Source organism: Exophiala bonariae, assembly GCF_035927105.1.
Source record: "Exophiala bonariae strain CCFEE 5792 chromosome Unknown scaffold_1, whole genome shotgun sequence".
NCBI lineage: Eukaryota > Fungi > Ascomycota > Eurotiomycetes > Chaetothyriales > Herpotrichiellaceae > Exophiala > Exophiala bonariae.
The window spans coordinates 651139-670445 of record NW_027042476.1 but is presented as its reverse complement, the minus strand read 5'-3'; the positions used below and the strand labels follow the sequence as shown (position 1 = coordinate 670445).

At 49.7% G+C, this 19307-nt stretch overlaps 6 protein-coding genes across 6 annotated transcripts; 3 read left to right on the top strand and 3 right to left on the bottom strand.

Annotated features, from left to right (window-relative positions):
- Positions 1 to 895: 895 nt before the first annotated feature.
- LTR84_000238 (uncharacterized protein) lies at positions 896 to 1236 on the bottom strand (the record flags this gene model as incomplete). The annotated part of the gene is made up of 2 exons (XM_064843869.1): positions 896 to 1176; positions 1233 to 1236. 2 exons carry the CDS (start codon positions 1234 to 1236, stop codon positions 896 to 898), a joined length of 285 nt encoding a protein of 94 aa, XP_064711729.1.
- Positions 1237 to 1619: 383 nt separating this feature from the next.
- Positions 1620 to 1961, bottom strand: LTR84_000237 (uncharacterized protein; the record flags this gene model as incomplete). Its single annotated transcript, XM_064843868.1, has 1 exon — positions 1620 to 1961. One exon carries the CDS (start codon positions 1959 to 1961, stop codon positions 1620 to 1622), a length of 342 nt encoding a protein of 113 aa, XP_064711728.1.
- A 377-nt stretch (positions 1962 to 2338) lies between these two features.
- Positions 2339 to 3624, top strand: LTR84_000236 (uncharacterized protein; the record flags this gene model as incomplete). The annotated part of the gene is made up of 4 exons (XM_064843867.1): positions 2339 to 2369; positions 2438 to 2699; positions 2770 to 3271; positions 3337 to 3624. 4 exons carry the CDS (start codon positions 2339 to 2341, stop codon positions 3622 to 3624), a joined length of 1083 nt encoding a protein of 360 aa, XP_064711727.1.
- A 2841-nt stretch (positions 3625 to 6465) lies between these two features.
- LTR84_000235 (uncharacterized protein) lies at positions 6466 to 8849 on the bottom strand (the record flags this gene model as incomplete). Its single annotated transcript, XM_064843866.1, has 2 exons — positions 6466 to 8664; positions 8787 to 8849. 2 exons carry the CDS (start codon positions 8847 to 8849, stop codon positions 6466 to 6468), a joined length of 2262 nt encoding a protein of 753 aa, XP_064711726.1.
- A 4968-nt stretch (positions 8850 to 13817) lies between these two features.
- Positions 13818 to 16934, top strand: LTR84_000234 (uncharacterized protein; the record flags this gene model as incomplete). The annotated part of the gene is made up of 1 exon (XM_064843865.1): positions 13818 to 16934. The coding sequence occupies one exon, from the start codon at positions 13818 to 13820 to the stop codon at positions 16932 to 16934; it is 3117 nt and encodes a 1038-aa protein (XP_064711725.1).
- A 1026-nt stretch (positions 16935 to 17960) lies between these two features.
- LTR84_000233 (uncharacterized protein) lies at positions 17961 to 18462 on the top strand (the record flags this gene model as incomplete). The annotated part of the gene is made up of 2 exons (XM_064843864.1): positions 17961 to 18310; positions 18390 to 18462. 2 exons carry the CDS (start codon positions 17961 to 17963, stop codon positions 18460 to 18462), a joined length of 423 nt encoding a protein of 140 aa, XP_064711724.1.
- Between the last annotated feature and the right edge of the window lie 845 nt (positions 18463 to 19307).

Here is a 19307-nt window from a genome sequence, read left to right as displayed (position 1 = left end):
TTTTCAACAATGGGTGTTGCTAGTAATGGCAAGTCCAGCGCCATTGGCGGGGGAGTGGATGTCAGGGATGCTCTCCAAGAACAATCAATCGGAAAGACATATGCAAATGGTTACAGGCTCAGTAAATGGGTCGGCGAAATTCTGGTGCGGAACGCATACGATGATCACAATTCGTCAACTAGTGTCTTCCAAAGTGATATGATTCTCCACTATAGCCACTACAAGGTTCAATGCACCAGGTATGTTTACAAGATTAGTTGTGAGACTAACAGCCACTGGGATTGCCCTTGCAACCTTTCATCCTCTAGGGTTGTTTGGCAAGTCGCAGACACGTCCCTACACTGGTGTGACAGTTGACTACCTACCAGACATCATGCATGCCATTAGTAAAGCACAAGAGGGAGGTTATAGCACATACCACACTTTCAACGCAAGCGATTAATAATGTGCCTTGCAAAAGCTCCATGGTCCTCCTATGACTTTCCCAAGCGAACAGTATGTTTATCTACTTCATCATTCCAGTATTTCCCAGCATGTATTGCTGGTATCTCACTATGGTGTTTATGGTGCTGCAACTGCGCCCTTTGAAAAAATAGATTGTCGTCCTGACGTCGCGAGGAGATAAAAGTAGTTCACCGATCATGTGGAGCTTGTTCTGCTGTTGTATCTCCGAAAACAAATAGACTGATGGTGGTGTACTACAACAATCAACATACAGATGCTGATATGCAGAAAGGGAGCTCTCTATCAGCTTATGCGACGTCGCCGAGTATCCTCACAAGAGTTGCTCATTGCCGGCTTAAAGGTGAAAGACCGTTACATAGGTATGGTTGTTAGAACCGTAAGCAATGAATGTCCTCTTGTAACTACTGAACTCACTCCTGTCTTACATCATCTATAACTTCCCTCCCTCCAGGTCATCCTCCATATCCACAGCCTCTAAGCTGAAAGCCCTCGGCGTATAACCGTCACCATGTGCCGTTGACTTCCAGGGTTTATCATCAGGGAGTGGTTTTTGTTCAAGGCAGTCAGATAAGAATCTGCCACCTTTGACCTTCCACTCCTTGCTTAGTACCGCGTAAACAGTTGTAGCTGCGCCCTGTTTCACGCTCTTCAAATACTTGTAGGTGACCGGGTCCTTCAGGGATTTCTTCACAGCATCGGCCATGTAGGCGCCTAGATCAGCGCGGATTTTGCAAAGGTGAAGAGAAGTACAGTGCAAATTTCCCGACCCATCGCCGCTCAATCTCGCTGGCAAGCCAGATAGTGACGGTCTTGGATTGGCTGTAACTGGCTGTAGGCTGCAAATGGGTGGTCCTTGCCTTCAAGGTTGATATTGTCAAAACTGATCCCGTTCAGGCGGTGACCAACAGATGAGACGGAGACAACCCTGCTTGGGAACTCTGGAGTTGATTATTCGAGAGGTTTGTCATTGAGAGGTTGGAAAAGGAGGAAGTGACCAAGATGGTTGGTACCAAACTGTGTCTCCCAGCCGTCCCTAGTGCGGCCCTCTGGGGTGCACATGACCTGGCACCATCATTTGCACGATAGAACAGCTTTGAGTCAAATTGAACTAACACCAGCGTGGTTGACCAGAGTATTCAGCATGTTCGCCTTGCTTAAGAGCTCCTTTGCACTTTTCCTGATCGAATCGAAAGAGTCGAGATTAGATTTATCTCGACTAGCTCAACTTTGGCTTTGGTACTCGGACTTGCCGCGATGACCTCATCGACGGCCTTTCGGCCTTTGCGCAGATTGCAAACGCTGCCATAGACCGTCGCAGTAGTAGCGTGAAGAACTCGCACTGTTTCGATGCCAATTCCTGAACTGATACCAGTGAGGAAGAAGACTTTATCAGAGGGCTTGCCGATAAGGTTCTCATCTTGGACGATCTCCATGGCAGTGGGACGCTGATCGCCAGGCCCATTGTTACTTACATAACGTGAGGCGTACTGCGACATGGTGATTAGCTTGTGCTCGTGTTGGAGACTCAAATTATATTGACCGAGGTCCAAGCAGTAAGAAGGGATACACCAAGATGGTTGTCGCCGTTCCTAACATAGTGAGGCGAGGCCTCCTCACATTATTTTGTTCGATTGGAGGGACGTCCGAGAACCTCGGGCCATGGCAAACTCATTTCCTTTTAAGTAATCACTTTCCTGTCGGACCTTTATAGTCGGAATAAGAAACCCGTATGAATGTGCTTCGTTGCACGAAAGCAACAAAGACTACGCTAGTTGTACATTCACTACCACAACATCAGCCCTCGATCGATCACGAGACAATCTCGGAGCAGTTGGGGCATTTTAGCGGGGCGAAAAATCAGCAGCAAAGAAACATGGCACTCCAACGTAAGAGCGGTCAACACAGTCAGTGCTAGTCGCACTGATAAGAATGTGAGCAGCTGTGACTTGGCGAGTACTGACTACATTTTCAGAGCAGATTCAGACCCCTCTTACGGACCTATTCAGGATCCGTCATCCCATCATGCTTGCGGGAATGGGCCCCGTTTCAAGCCCCAAGCTCGCAGCAGAAGTTACGAATGCTGGTGGAATTGGCGTGATAGGTGGCTATGGATATACCCCGGACCAGCTCCGTGAGCAGATCAAAGAGCTGAAGTCGTATCTTCATGCTCCAGATGCGGCGTGGGGCGTAGATCTTTTGATACCCCAAGTTGGTGGACAGGCTAGGAAGACAAAGTAAGTGCGAAAAGTCTGCTGTCTACGAAATGCTTTGGCTTATCGGTGTTGCGCTGACGTGTGCAACCAGTTATGATTACACAAAAGGGAAACTTGACGAATTGATCACCATTATAATCGAGTATGGTGCAACTGTTTTTGTTTGTGCGGTAGGAATTCCACCGAAGCATGTGGTCGATAGACTTCACCAACATGGGGTACTATACATGAATATGATCGGACACCCAAAGCACGTTCAGAAATGTCTCAACAATGATGTGGATATTCTGTGCGCCCAAGGAGGTGAGGGGGGTGGACATACCGGGAACATACCGTTCTCGATTCTCATTCCAGCTATTGTGCAAAATGTTATGGGTCACAAAAGCAAGTTTACTGGCCATGATGTCCAAGTTGTTGCTGCAGGAGGAATCTCAAATGGAACGACAATAGCAGCGGCTTTGATGATGGGCGCAACCGGTGTATGGGTAGGAACCAGATTCCTCGTCGCACATGAGGCCAATTGTTCTAGTGCGCACAAGGAAGCAGTGTTGAGCGCCGACTTCGATGCAACCGTGCGGACGACAATTTATACGGTCAGTATCGTACTCATCACATCAAACAGTGCCTATCTGCTTCGAGGCTAATATTTCCCTATCAGGGTCGGCCATTGCGGGTCAAGAAGACTCCCTACGTTCTTGACTGGGAAACGAATCGCCAAAAAGAATTGAAGGAACTGACTTCCAACGGGGTGTTACCTATAGATCATGATGCTGAACAGCGTGCGGACGACGATGAGTTCACTGATAACCTAAGCCCTTTCCTTATGGGTAAAGTTGCTGGGTTGATCACGAAAAGGCAGAGTGCTCAAAATATTGTGGACGAATTATTCAGGGAAACGGTTGACGCACTGGCCCGTGCCAAAGGATACCTTACTGCCAAGCTATAACATCTTGTTTTAAAGAGGCTTAAGATCTCGAATACAGGGGTCATTCCAACGCAAACGACAGTAGATGACATCCCAGTATGTGAGTCCAGGTAGAGCATGTTACGCCTGGAATTCGTCGTTACCAAGGTGCGTTCTTTGCAGGGGTTCGGCAACCTGCAGCGATCTCTGTAGACTTGCTTCCGAGGAAGGTTATGTTTCAGAAAGAGTCATGTATCGCCAGTCACGGTCAAACGGGTAATTCGGGACGTCCCAGTCACCCGCGGGAGAAAACACGACGAACAACTTTCCATTACAACACTTCTTTGGACAAGCACGAAATCAATTTGTCCTGTGAGGTTGCCACATACAGCATCGCGAGTTACATCATCATCCAGGTGTCAACGGTGGTGCCTTGATTGGCCACAATCACAGATCTCAGAGGACATCCTTGGGGGGTATTGTTCCTTGATGGGTTGTTCGTCCTTGAGTATTCGGATACCGCGGGCTCTCTTCAGCACAAGCGCGAAATGTTTTATTGGCACCGGTCAGTACCCCTCCTTTGATGTAGTCATGTCGATCGGTGGGATAGTCCACGTCTTCCAGGCCGACATGCACGAACTGCCTCTGGGTTCTCGTCCGCGGCTCTATAACCCTCACATGGGGCATCCCTCAAGTCAAAGTATTGGTCAATGACAGATGAAAGTGCATACTGGAGATCAAACTCTTCCTAGATGCAACGATGCACAGGTGTGCATGGCCGACACCGAGCATATCAAAGACGCGGAAGCACAGGCTACTGGCAAGGTTTTGATACAGTGGATGTTGGACTGGGAATATCGCTTATTTATGAAGCTGCCAAATATGCCTATATCAGGGGCTCTCTACACCCTAGATCTAGCACAGTGTCACACAAGTTTTCGACCTCTTTCTGACTTCCAATAGTGGATCATGTCGGCAGCACAGTATACGGCGCAAAGTTCCCGCGGACACAGGGACATATTCACCCTGTAGTGTGTGCTCGTGTTGAAGCCGCTCGTCCGCAACATGTCCTAGGAGATTGTGCATTCGTCATGCTCGAGCTCTACTGTCAAGTAAAAGATTCCCTTATGCCTGCATTGGGCGGCCAAGGTCCGTTGCCGGCCGCGAGAAACTGGCCCTGATTATGTATGCAATGAGCCCAGCTGTCTGTGCTGTTAAATATCTCTCATAGTATGCCAGATCAACATGGTTGGGAGAGCTGAAATGAGCAGGGGCAGGGGAAGGCCGCATGAAAAGGGTGAGGCTGCGATCAATCAGGTGCGCGCAAGGAGGCTGATCTGTCTGATAGATAACTAATATCGATAGCATATCATGTCGGAAGAAAGGCTCCCTTCTCTTCGTTTTACTTACTGAATGACGACAGACTAAGGTCACAGGTAAGGACGACAGGGCCCTATCTAGAACTTTGTCTGAGCGAACTATACTCTTGTAGTCATTAGATAACACCCAACAATGACGCATAGAAGCTACTCGTCGGCCACACAATACTATTTACTACGCTGCGTAGATGCTTGCCGTAGCTTTGACGTTCGCTTCCATCTAATTTATAGAGCTGTAGCGCAGTATGGAGTTTCAGGGATTTCAGCCTGAGCGAGCCCTAACTGCCTAGAATTCGACCCAACTCGACCTATATCAAGGCTTATATCTCGAGCGTTAACAAGAATGTTCGAAGCCACTAGGGGAGAGTATAATTTTCTTTTATCTTTTCTTCTAATAACGTAAGGCTTTGTTATTTTTCGAACAAGGCCTTAATACCTTAGCGGTCATCTAATCGCTAAGGCTAGTGCTATCTGGTATATACATGTTTATGATACTCTCTGTAGGACTTAGAATGATAACTTATTCCTTCGCAATACTTCGCGAGTATAGATTATAGTTGTGCCCTAGCCTTGTCTTATCATGCCTGAGCTTGGATAGGCACTTGGGATATATCCACGCTGGGAAGCAATGATCTCCAGAAGATACTAAGTACTATAGGTGACTTTTGTCTTCTCTCTGCCTGATGAATTCACTGCGGTTAGTGCCAACGTTGCAGAGACATTGACGCCTAGGGATTGGGGGTACCGGGAAGTGCACCCCATGCCTGGGGATCTGGACGGCTAGTATTTAACACCCTGAGTAGGCCTTTTACTGAACTCTACGTTATTGATTATCACATAACTAGACGATATGAGGACGCTTTGCGAGACTCTCAGGTGGAATATCCAGCATAGCATCGAAACCACATTCGATCAAGTCACAAGCGATTCCGATGACCGGCACAGCGGCACACGAGACAAGACATGTGCGGACTGTGGCCGTAGTAAGCCTCTGGAAACCAAGAAATGCGGCAACTGCCAATCTATTGATTCTGAACTGTACTAAGTACGTCTGCTCACAAACAAGCCGGCTTTCACTGTTGGAAGATTGGTTGGAAGACCGAAGTCTGTGGCCATTGAGTGGTCTCCGCGACGCAAGCTGTCGGAATTTCGCCAGCTTTCATACGACTGTCACTATAATAAGGACATCCTCACTCCTTGCGGCTATGACAAATCGTGCGTGCTGAGCGTGTTGAAGCAACGGTTGCGATAGGAGGTAAAAGGCCATTTATCTGGCAGTGATGGACTCAGTCTAGACCAGTACACCGATGTGCCCACAGCGGAAAGCGATGCTGAAGACGCTTGCAGTGTCGGGTCAGCACCCAGTCGAGCCATCGGTCAGGGAAAAAAGTCGAGCTCACTGTATTTATCATCTAACGCAGCTAGAGGTATTCTACATTTGTCAACATCTTTGTAGTACATAATGGCTCCACCGTGATCATCATGATCGAGATCACCGACCCTCTCAATGCGCCTGCACGACACCCGCCTCATTGGCCTGCGCCGAGATCTTCTTCTTATACGCATTGACGTCGCCGGGGAACTTCTCGACCGAGCCCTTGTCACAGACCCACAGACTCGTACACACATTCTGCAGCATGGTAACGTCGTGGCTGACCATGAGCACTCCACCCTGGAAGTTCTGCAACGCGGTCGACAAGGCGTCCATGGCCTCGATATCGAGATGATTGGACGGTTCGTCGAGGACCAGAATATGCGGATTCGTGAGCGAGATACAGGCGAATGCGACGCGTGATTTCTGACCTCCGGAGAGGAGTTCGAGTTTCTGTAGGCCGGTCATGCCCGTGATGCCGAAGGCGCCGAGGTGTCTGCGGTATTCTTCGTCGGTCTTTCCGGGGTATGTTTTCTGCATGAAGCCGACGGCGGAGGTGTTCATGTCCAGGGCGTCGACGTGGTGCTGGGCGAAGAATCCGATGCGGAGACGTGGGTTCTGTGAGATCAGGCCGCCGGTGGGCTGGAGCTGGCCGATCAGGAGCTTGAGGACCGTGGTTTTGCCGGCGCCGTTGGGACCTACGATGCCGATACGCGAATCGAGCTGGACGTCTAGGTCGACATTGCGGACCAGTGGCTTGTCGGGCGTGTAGCCGAATGAGACATCGGTCATTTGGATGATGGGTGGAGACATCTTCTCCACGTCTGGGAACTTGAAGTGGACGAGGTATTCGGCCTCTGGGGGTTCGAGCACGGGCATTTTCTCGAGTTTCTTGATGCGCGATTGTGCTTCGGATGATTTGGCGGCGTTGTAGCGGAACTTGTCGATGAAAGCTTGCAGATGCGCGCGTTGGGCCATTTGGTTTTCGTATTCGCGCTTTGCCGTCTTTCTGCGCTCTTCCTTTGTGGCGTAGAAAGAGTCAAAGTTGGCTCCTTTGTAGTAGTCAAGTCTTTCAGAGTGTTGATGGATGATGTCTGTCGCGACTTCGTTGAGGAACGCTCGATCGTGGGAAACCACCAGCACTGTACTTGGGTAGGTCTGTAGGTAGTTCGACAAGAAGGTGATGGAAGGCACGTCCAACATGTTGGAAGGTTCATCGAGCAAGAGTAAGTCAGGTTCACAGAACAATGCTCGTGCGAGGGCCAATCTCATACGCCAACCTCCAGAGAATGTCTTGGTTGCGAATTGTTGTCGTTCTGTTGAGAAACCCAAGCCTGCTAAGATACTGGCTGCTCGAGACTCAGCCTTGTCAGATTCCATTTCACTCAGCTTGGCTTGAATATCTCCCAAGGTGATATCAAGTCCATCTTTCTCCTTGTCGAGACGGCCTGCATCCTTGGATGTGTCGGCCAGTGTAGAACGTTCCGCCTCGAGCTGAGCGAGCTGTTTGGTAATCTTCTCCTGCTCTTGTAGTAAATGCTTACGCCATACGTCTGCATCTAAGACGGCTTGAAGAGCTGGAGTATCATCTCCAGTGATCTCCTGTTCCACGTGAAGAATAGAAATATGTGTAGGAATGGCAATTTCACGACGACTCAGAGCTCGCAGTAAAGTAGATTTACCAATACCGTTCTGACCAACCAAACCGTATCTCCGGCTATATGCCAGTGTGAGATTGGTGTCGGTGAGAATTCGTTTACCGGAGATGGAGACATCAATTCCGTCGACTTTGATATCCTTGCTCTTGGTTTGAGCATCAGCACCGAGTTGCAGAGGGTTGACCGCCATGAAGAATTCCTCATACGACTGTGTGCTGTCTGGCTGATCGATGAGTCTGGAGGCTTCATATTCGACATTTTTCATGACTTTCTTGTCCTGTTTGGCTCGAATCTTCCGCTCGGCTTTCTCGAGTTTCTTCTTGTCGACTTTTGATTCAACTTTGCGGGCATTTGCAGCCTCGAGATCCACGGCAGCGCTTGTCAACCCTAGAGTAGAGGAGACATTGCGTTGGGAGCTGACTTGAATGGTCTGCTCGAGGCGTTTAGCAGCAAAAGGAATCTGTCGAGACTCTGAATTGATGCCATTTGCCTCGCTGAACTTTGAAACGAATTTCTCAACAAGACTCCGAATTGCAGCTTCATTCTGCTCCGAGAAATCCCCTGATGCTGAAACGAGCAATGAAGTCACTGTCTCAAGAGCTTCACTCAAGGGTGATTCGGCAGAAGGATCCTCTTCAGATACGTATAATTTGGAGGCATGATTCAGATAGCCCTGAAGATGGTCAGCAACTTCTTCCAGGGTGGGTCATGGCAGTTCTGATGACAAGGCTGAGCATTGGCAACAGACACAATCTCCATGCTTGGTGAAACGCCAACACTGAAACATCTACATACCACGGAGTACTCGGACAAGACATTATCTATGTTTGGAATTCGGGCTTGTATTTCCGCTTCCATATTGAGAAATCAGTAATCGACCGAGGTTTCTCAACAGGTTACAAGTTTGCAGTGCCGGACAGAACCCCTCGGGCGTCTGGTAGAGGGATTTCGGGTGACACAATCTGCTGACCGAGCCCAGAGTTTCCAGTTTCCAGACCGAGGAAGAGGGCGTCGGGCAAAATGAACTTCTGTTGCGGATTGGCCAACTGTGCTTGAAACCCGTACAGCTGAAGCGGAGTTGACGCAAAATTTGAAATTGGCAGGGCGGAAGGATGTGGCAATTCTCGTGCTAGTTGTGGTCAAGCGGCAAGCCCACACAGGCAAGCTGTTTCCTAGACTTTCGGTAGATTTTTGACTCCCGATTTGAAAGGATTGGTTATACGAGCAGCGAGGTCAGTTGAGAGCAGAGTCTATTTCGTGAGATCTCTATCATTCTAATTTTGATGTTGCACGTTTGTAACTGGTGAGGCTTTCCCAGAACTAGTGGGTTAGAAATCTCGAAAAGGGACTAGCGTGATGACATAATCCGAATTGGAGATTTCGAGTGCGGAGGACTGAGTACCTATCTCCAGACGACATACGAGTACAGCAGTACCTACGAGTCTACGACCGGCATGGAAACTGGAACATGTCGAGTTGAACCGAGACAGCATCCTCTTGAGCTTCCTCCGAGCTTTCCGGTTGAAGTTCAAATCAGAGCTCCATTGGTTCGTCGTCGGTGAATTAGGAAGTAGGAAGTAGTTCATTATGTGCATGAGACACTTCGTACAGTCCCTGCCATCAGAGACAAAGAGAAGGTGAGTACGGATACACTCCGGACGAGTAAGATCTTCAACACGCCAAGCCTGGTGTGCCACCATATTTTGAGGCTTGCGTGCGAAACCCACGGTTCCTAAATCCGAGACCCTAGCCACAGTCATGAATCAAATTGACGCGGGTTGCCCAAGACTAGGACGCGTCGAGAAGAAATCCGAAGCTATTGTCTTCAAAACGCGTCATATCCTTGTAAGCGAAAGAAGCGGGACTTCCAAGGGCCTAGGCGTTTTCCGGAGTGGTGGATCAGTGACATCGTGACAGGGTCAAATACAGGGAATGAAGTCGCTTATCAGATGCTACAGCTGCAGTAGTTCAATGGGTGGATGACGGGCAGTGGAAGTCACGTTGATGCAGATGCCGATACAGCGTGTCCAGTCCACGAATTCTCATTCCGCTCTGGAGGGCACGGGACAAGTGCAATAGTGCATGCATGCACGCATGCCGCGGGAGAGGAGAATTGAAAGTTGAGACCTGAGACTTGTGAATCAGGCCGTTCTTCATGTATCGAGCAGAAGCAGAAGTAGAAGGTATAGTATCCGCATTGCAATAGAGTGACCCACCTTTCAAGGTCTCGGAAGCTGAGGTTGAAAGACTTTTCAAGGTGTCAAATTCCAGTAGCCGTTGTGTGTCAGACTTTCAGCTCGTGATATTGGGTTCGTGGGTGGTCAGAGCTTTGATGGTCTGGGATCGACTTCACTGGCAGTGGCAGCTTCATCGGAATTCCATGCCTCCCAATCCAGACTGGTCAAGGTTCATGGAATCCAGAGAAGACCAGACTCCTCCATATCCTCAGGTGCATTTCCTAGTGTTGCTTCTTGCGTGCAGCAACAGGTATTTGGACAGAGGAGGAAGTCCGCCTGCCTCCTCAGCTCTCACTAAAGAGGCCGGCTTTAAAAGTAACCTGAACCTTTGACCAGGTAACTAAGTTTTCTCTTCCCCGCATTGCTGGTGGTGGTGCCAGTGGCTGCTACAAATCCGACTTATCACTACCGCCTCGTTTACAAATTAGGTTGTATTCCACTACAAAGGGAATCGTTGGAATCTGAAAAGAGTCCGGAGTACCTGAACAGAACAAGGTTCTAGCCTCTAATATACAAAGTTGGTACGGAATATGTGTTGCCCAGGTTTACTCCGTCGAGATACCAGACTCGGCGTCCTCGAACATGAACTGGGCGTTCGGTATAAGGGAAAGACGATCCGCGGATGATTGGATGAGTTCAGTACCGCCGGAGTGGCTACTGGCAGTTTTGTCGAGCCGCTTCCCAGTCAGTGTGGACGCGATATCCATGCAACAACAACCCTGCACGACATGAGCACTGAGCACATCCAAAACAAGCCAGTGACTGAGAGGCCACAGGTACTTCCAGAAGACCAACGAGGTCCTGTTGGACAAGTGTCACAACAGACCTGCAGATTGATGTGTTTGAGATGACCTTTTGAACAACGCAGTTGCTGGCTCCCTCGTTGATATGAACACAAACACAAATCTGAGGTAAAAGATCCTGATTCCTGACATGGCAAGTTCGTGGGGGAAAACACCAACGGGGTCTCCGTCCCAAGCGCCACAACCCTGCAGTTTGACGCCTTAAAGGCACTCGGTCAGCACGCGACGCGAGAGATCTGACTTTAAGCGTATCATGTTTGAATCTCGTCATCCGGCCTGCCAGCGAATGGTGGCGCACAATCATCTTGTTTACGAAGGAAAACGGCCTCCACCCCATCCGAGCTGGCTCTCTAGTTGGGAATATCGATCCACTCCATCGTCGTGCCTTATTCCTTGCCAGGGTTTCGGTCATAACAGACGACAATGGCTCCACTGCTCAACCGAGACTCAATGACGGATCTTTTCTTGCTCCTGGCTCATTATTGGAGCTGCACAAGGCATTGTTGTTTATCGACCTTTGAAGGTGGAACGAGCTTATGGTTCATGATTGTAACGGACGACCTGAATGATACCGTACTCGTATGGTAGGAAGACCAACTTGCATCCTGCGCTTCCTCCCTGCACGACTTTACTTTTATCAAAGGCGTCTTGTGGTGGCTGGCGTCGCTCGGCTTTGAATCAAACACACGCCTCGCAGATCCGATTGAACGTCCCATTTACGTACATCCCTGCCGCTCTTTCCAAGATTATGCTCGCGTTTCATGCTCTAGTATTCTCGCTACTGTGCCCTCTGCATGGCCATTCAACTGGGCCATCTGCCTCGTCCTCAATGCTCACACTCCCCCAATCCGTACTGTTTTGTCAATCACTATTCCTCATCCTGACATCGTCTGCAAAGATTGACACAAGATTGGTGGGGCACAATGCACAAGGGTAGCACCAAAACAGTAGGCCATCCTCCCTTCCAACAATACGAATCGAAGGCAGAAGTCCCAACCAGGGTCATGCCAGCACGTTTACTCTGGGATCACCTGTTTTCCGAAAGGCAATTGAAAAGTAAAGAACCAGGCATGGCAGCACCTTGTTCCTCCTTGCCAATTGCGTATCTGTTCTCAAGCGACTTGCTCTTTTCTTCCCATGGACGATCCCTTTTTCTGATAAGCGTGCAGAGGAACCACAAGACGTGAAGCGATACACGAGCCACAAAAATGGAAGAATGGGACATGGCTACTCCACAATCAAGTCGAACGCATTTCCGTTGCAGCTGATATGGTCCCTGGATCTTGAACCTAGAATAGAAACTATGAAAGCACAATTCATGCTAACCCGCCACCTGAGGGGAATAGCCCTTGTGTAGGCCCTTGCCGTCGTGGTGCAATACTCCAATGTATGTAAGTTGCCTTGAATCAAACAATCACCTCGCTTGCGTGGAGAGTTTGGTGACGAGACATATCAAAGGTATCTGACCGTTGAATGGGTCTATGTAGTACTACAGGAGGTTCTGGTGAAATGTTGAGGGCATGTGAGGCTGGTACAAGTAGATGATTGATATGCAGTAACCTTCCATCTCACCTGGATTGTGTACATCGGAGGCTGCAAGACTGAGTTCAAGAGCGGCACACGGCATCGAGGATGAGGTCGGTCCCACTCCAACGCCGCCGGTCAAGCGTTTTGACGCAATGGTGGTGAACCCAGGTGCTGCCCTGTGCTCGATGTGGTTTGAGCCTTGACGGGGTTGGAGCCTGGAGGGGATTTTTCCCAAAGCCAGAACCCGGTTCTAGCGATTTGACAGGACGACCAAAGAGTGTTTTGACATTGGCCCAGCTAACTAGCACGGTACGAGTCGAAACTTATTTCAATGACAGGAGCGGGTCGAGCTGGTTGAGACGGTGTAGAGGGATTCACTCGTACGAGCACGAATTGATGGTTGAGCATGATACAGGTAAATGGGAGCCGGAGAGGGGGGTTAATTACCGGGATGAGTGGTAGATTAGGTGTTGTGATCCAGGCACGACTTTAGCCGTTGGAGCTTCTCAGTGATCCTTATAGTGGGAACTCCAGGTAAAGTCACGCCTAGGTATAACGGGACCTCCCTTCAGGAACCTCGGACGGTGACCGGGCTTTGGGCGGTCCTAGGTATCACTATTGTTGGTTGCGACTGCAAATGCAGGTCCTGGGCTGTACACCGTCGAGCCATCTCGTACCTACAACATGCCAACTGAAGATCCCCGTCCTTTACCCACTCAATCTGCAGTGCATTGACAAACATTCGCTCTTGTACTGCCATTGTATCCATACACGGAAACTCACCAGCACCAACTTCAACTTCCACCACCACCACCACTACCACACTTCTTCTCGCTACTGCTTGCAATTCACTGCCAACTAATTCACCTTGTCTTCTTCTTTCGATCCTTCCCTTACAAACCTCCTTCCACACCTCACCTCGACAAACCATCGAATTCCTCTTCCCGTCTGTCGTTGTTTGCATTGCCCTCGTGTGTCTTGTTTACTCGCTGCATCTCTAATTTCACCCTCTCTCGCTAATTCTTCGTCGCGTGTTTCGCCCTGTTTCCCCCTTCCGCGTTGTACTCGGAGGACATATCCTTCCTTCCTGCACTGCACCTATTCAACACATAACGCCCACGGTCCAAGATACAGACTCCTCTTCACTCTCGACAGGTCCTGTAACTGATGGTGAACCCGTCATGAGTTCGTTCCATGTGAACGTACACCCGCAACTCTGGGCTGGGCTGCCTCGAGGCCAATCTCTCTATTAGATCACAATGGAAAACAGTCAACAACATATTGCCACGGTAAATACCACCCCACGTCCTCCCTGCTCGCTGCTCTCTGCTTCTAACATCAAGTGTCTTCAGCTTTGTGCCATCGGCACTATTGGCATCGCAGCGACTGGTTTGGCACTGGGCACTTCCAATGGGGACTCATTTTTGATCAAGCCTGGCAAGAGGAAGTCTCCTGGGTCCAATGCTACCACGCAGTCTCCTGTTTCTCCCTCCCTCTCTTTCTCTGCGCGTCCTGCCACGTCGCAGCCCGTCTCTTCACCCCCTGCCATGCCAGACAGGACCGAACGCCGCATGTCCACGTCGATCTTGAGAAGAAAAACGATTCGAGCAGTTACACCCTCCACAACTACGAGCAATGGTACCGAGTCCCGCGAGAGCTCGGTCAGCAGACACGGCATCCTTCGCCCATGGACATCGGACAGAGAACCTTCGACGGAGAGAAAAGAGAATAGCAGACCGGGTTCCTTCTGGTTACGACGCATTTCTAGCATTTCACGCGGTAACCATAGCAGTCCCGCATCGTCCTCAACCAGATTAGATGATTCACCTAATAATTCAAGACCATCACTTGGGGACATGGGCCAGCCAAACAAGCTTGTTAAACGCTCGACTTCCAAGAGGCTTCTCACCGAGGCTCGAGAAACACCTGCTCTTTTACGCCGCCCAGCAACAAGCCACCAAAGATCAGCAACGTTCTCCGGGTTACCATACACCCGGCCACTCACCACCGAATCTGGCCTCCTTGCTGAACAACCAGTTCAGTCATCACGAATATCCACATGGAGACCTTTCTTCGAGCCAAGTTATTCTAGGAAGCGGCATTCAGCTGGACCAACTCGTGATTTATCAACTCGCCTAATATCTCCCACCCCGGGAATGCCACCTACATTACTGTCAGCGAGCGTCATCGAGCCTCGGGAGACAACGAATGACGCAGAGGACCAACTTCTGATTCAGTCTGACCCCGCGGTACCCGCCACTGGTCGACGACATAAGATCCGTCGAACTCTCAGTTCTGTACGGAGAGGTATCCCTCAACGCCACTTCACTGATCCCATCGTCCGAGTGAATAAGGATGAGGCATACGGGAGTATTGTTCCGCCAGGAGGGCTGAATCATCTCTCACCAGTATCTGATGTTTCAGCCTTCGAGGTTCAACTGCCTCATGGCACACCCATCTTCACATCAAGTCCACCACTTTATGGTTCGTCCCATCATCGATTTATTCTTCCCAAACGGAGTTCGGCTGCCCCTTCAGATCCCACCACGGCTAGCTCTGATAACGACATAAGAGTATTTACAGACGATGACTCTATGGACTTCCAGAGTGATACAGCTTACGATTCATTGACCACAAGAGCCACTGCTAGCAGCCATTCCGGTTTTCGTCAGCCAAAGATAGAGACGATATTTGACGAATTATCCACGGATCATCAAGAAGCTGACTCCCCTCAAACACCTGGCTTGGAAGATTTAATGCAACGAACCACATTGAATGAACCAGGTCCAGGCTTCAGTGGCCTAAGTCCTCGGGCCACAGCTGTGGGTTTCGGCATTCATGGTCTTGACAGGGACCAGGACCGTTCAACACGAGACATCAGCCCTGATCAGGCCTCCACCCCTGTAAAAGGCCCCCATGTGGATACCGAGGATGCTGTTTCAACCCCAGTGCCTAAAAGACGACGCAACACGGGTCCCATCTTCAACTCGTCCCCTCCATCTATAAGAACATTCAACAAGAATCCGCAGGATGAACCTGAACTGCCGAGGATGATGGACCTGGACTCTGATCACGGTGAAGAAGACATTGATTGGTCTCCTAAAGTTGATGATCACAGCCAGGAGGGTCATGTGAGAGTGAACTTGTCTAACCAGCTAGCAATTCGCTTCGATCAACTCTCGGATGACGACTTCGATGAACAACGATCAACGAAACGATCTTCCATCTTTGATTGGTCAGAGCACCAAAAACTTGGTAGTGATCAATCAAAGGGTGTAAGTCCCCGGCCAAAGACGGTACACGGTAAACAGGGCATGAAAAATGGACGCAGTCGAGCTTCAGGGCGTAAAAGTAATGCTGCCATGCATCTACGTAGCCAGAGCGTCCCTACCAATCGTGACAGTTTGACTGAAGCTGATCTGCCATCATCAGCCACTAAGTTTGGCACTTGGGCCCTTGGTAGCAAACCTGTCAGCGAAGAATGGAGCGATGACTTTGAATTTGACGATATGGATGAACACATCGAGTTGTCGGAGCCTGTCAGTGATGACAAGGCTTGGAAGCGTGAATCTATTCGCAGTGTCAAAGTCCCGCAGTCAATCATGGACAGACAACAGAGTGTTCACATACAATTTGGCCAAGTCCGAGAGTTCATGCTGTTGGTCGAGGAGCTTAAACGACTTCGTCAAAGAGGAACGCACCTGGGTTTGCTGAACAGTCACTCAAGACAGCTATGGGAGGATGCAGAGAGTATCATTGACCTTGCCACGGTCAATGAAGACGAAGAAAACTTTGCTCGTCCACCCTCACCCGTATCATCGGACATCTTCGGAGATGAAACTCCGCCTTCCAAACGACAGATCGAAGAGGAGGGAGATAAGGCACATGAGCCAGGAAGACCACCTAATCGACGGTCAATCTCCAGTCCAGGGACACCGCCTTATGGGAGGCCACGTGGTGAAAGCATACAAACCAAGACATTTCTTCAGACCATTCACCAGCACCGTACGGTACCAGAAGAGTCACCTGCAGAGGTCCCCGTTCAGCAACGGGATAAGCTTCCTTTTGATACTCAAGACCTACGAGACCTGGTGGTTCGAGCAGGAGTCATCACACGTGCGTTGAAAGAGATCGTACGAAAAGCAGAGGGTGTCTCATTGAGCCCTGAACGCGCTTCCGTCCCCCGATTTTCGCACGATCCTATTTTCCGGCAAATCTTTGATCCACCAGATTCATCTCCTAGTCCATCACTAAAGAAGCCTGCAGGTCTACCAAAGAGTAGAAGTGCTCACAGCTATCTCGATGGGGTAAGTCCTGGCAAAGAGCATGATATTACACAATCACTGAAATACACTACTGTCGTGGAGGCAAATTGATTGTGAGACTATGGCGTGGAAATTTCCTTATGTCAGTGTTGTACAGTACGATGGAATGGCGTTATGGGAAAAGTTCGGCTCGGGTCATTATGAGCGTTGGTCATGGCATTGGGCGGAGTCCTCATTGGCATTTTTTTTAGGATTCAAGGATGGCTTGAGCAAGGTTAACCAAAACAGCGAGCGATAAAAGCTTGCGGTATTGCCAGATTTCTGGCAGAGCATTTCGAGACGCTTACGATTCTCACGGAGGAACTTTTTCAAAGCCTTTGGGTGATATGATTCACACGGTTAACGTGGGGAGAAAGAGGCGCAACATACAACAACACACACGTTCACGATAGGCAAAAGGCAGCAAAAAAAGCAATGTACACAATTATTCTAGCATAGGACCACGCTTTGGCTCATGTATGCTCAGATGAACGACTTGGGCTGGATTGTTTGGGCTGGATTGGTCCGAAAGCAGGTCAGGAGTGAGCGGTGTTAAAACGGGTATCGTTTGTTCAGATGCATTCGACTGTAATATCCCTGTTTAGTGATGCAATCATGATAGAAGATTGAGGAACGAAAACACACACCATTAGGGTGATTTTCCACGTCTAACAAACCCTTCATCGCTTTGAGTCATGTCTTGTTCTTGATTTAATACACGCCGCACGGGGAGCTTGAAAATCGTCAAGAACTCGCTTCGGGAAAGACGGAATGCCGCTTTATCAATCCCTCCTTGCCGCTTCTCCGAGAGTCTTGGCATGGGCCATCTCAACTCAACCTCAACCTCACCGCAGTCATCCATCTGGCCGTAGATTGAGGTTCAACTTATGATTGAACCACAACAACACCTTTTCCTGAGGAGAATTCAACTCCTTCAGCTAGCTCCATAGCACAGTCAGCTTCAGGAGCTCATCTCGGTCCCCCCCAGGCTCGCAACACGTCGACGACACCAACATTCAACATCCGTCCGCCTCTCACGGCTCTCCCTCGCTCCATCTCAATCCACCTAAAAACACAACACAAGATACACACGCAGCGATGCTCCCCAAGATCCCCCGGCTTGCAGCGGCGGCGCGGTCAACACAGCCGCTGCTCACCCCGCTCCGACAGAACTCGGCACTCCAAGCTCGAACGCGATCCGCCACACCCCTCCGACTAGCCAGCTCACACAGCGCAGCCCACGAGCTAAAGGGTTCCGACGGCGGGCACGAGGCAGACCATGGCCATCATGGCGGCCACGAGGACCACTATGACCCGCCAGGCGGCTGGCTCTGGGGTATCCGACCCGGCGAGAAGGCGGAGAAGGAGGGCTGGGAGCCATTCGCTTACATCTTCATCGGTGCGTGGGTTGTTGCTGTCGCCGCTTATACTATGAAGCCAGATACTTCGTGAGTTTTTTCTTTCTTATTTCCTTTGCACTTGTGCTGTCAGAGAGAGGTTTGGTTTCGCTAATGGTTTATGCTACAGGATACAAACGTGGGCATTAGAGGAGGCACGGCGACGACTTGAGGACGAGGGCTTCTATGACGAATCAAAATAGATCCAGACACCACCATATATTTGGGATCTTTTGCTTGTTCCAGGCTTTCCTTTACAATGGGCTACTGAAGACTGAGTCTGTTATGAAGGCCCGGACAGCCCAAGTTCCCATCACGACCGCCATCTGCTTTTGTTGAGGAAGAATCCGAATCTTTTTCCGGTTTATCATCGTCCTTTACCTTGCGGGCCTGCTGAATTCCTTTACGTTTTCCCGCGGAGAAATGGGCATCGACTGAAGAAAGAACTCGCGCAGGGTGGGCGTGAGTGGCCCATTAGGCCACTGGTTCTGTAGATCTACGGTCTGCTCAAGACCGGAATTGACTGTACATACCATACCTTATCAATGACTCGAATTTCTGAGAGATTACAGCGTCGTCCCTACCTGGCGGTTCGTGATTTCTGCCAAATGTGACGCTTGCAAGGTGGAAGACCTCTTCCCTCACCGGGAGTCCGCTGTAACCAGACTCATGTCAATGACGAGAAGAGAATTGAACCAATTCTTCAATTCGGCCTTGAACTATATAAGGGAAAGAGTGGCCACTTTGAGCTAAACTCTTCCTCCCGTGTCCTTCACGTTCCTCTGCTCGATTCATCGGACTGGTTCTGAGCTTCAAGTTGGTTTCGGAAATAATGTCTGCTACTAAAGTGGTTATGACGATCCTACGAAACCTAACTAGGTGACTGTTCGGTAGTCCATTGACGACCTCTACCTGTGAAACAGAACCCTAGATGTACATTTTTATGGTTGGACAGCGTTTGCATCGCATCCAAGGTGGCTAAAACATGAACCGCAGGGTCTTCGGTGAAGCTTGGCACATCTATCTTCCCCTAATTCCACTGGAGCTT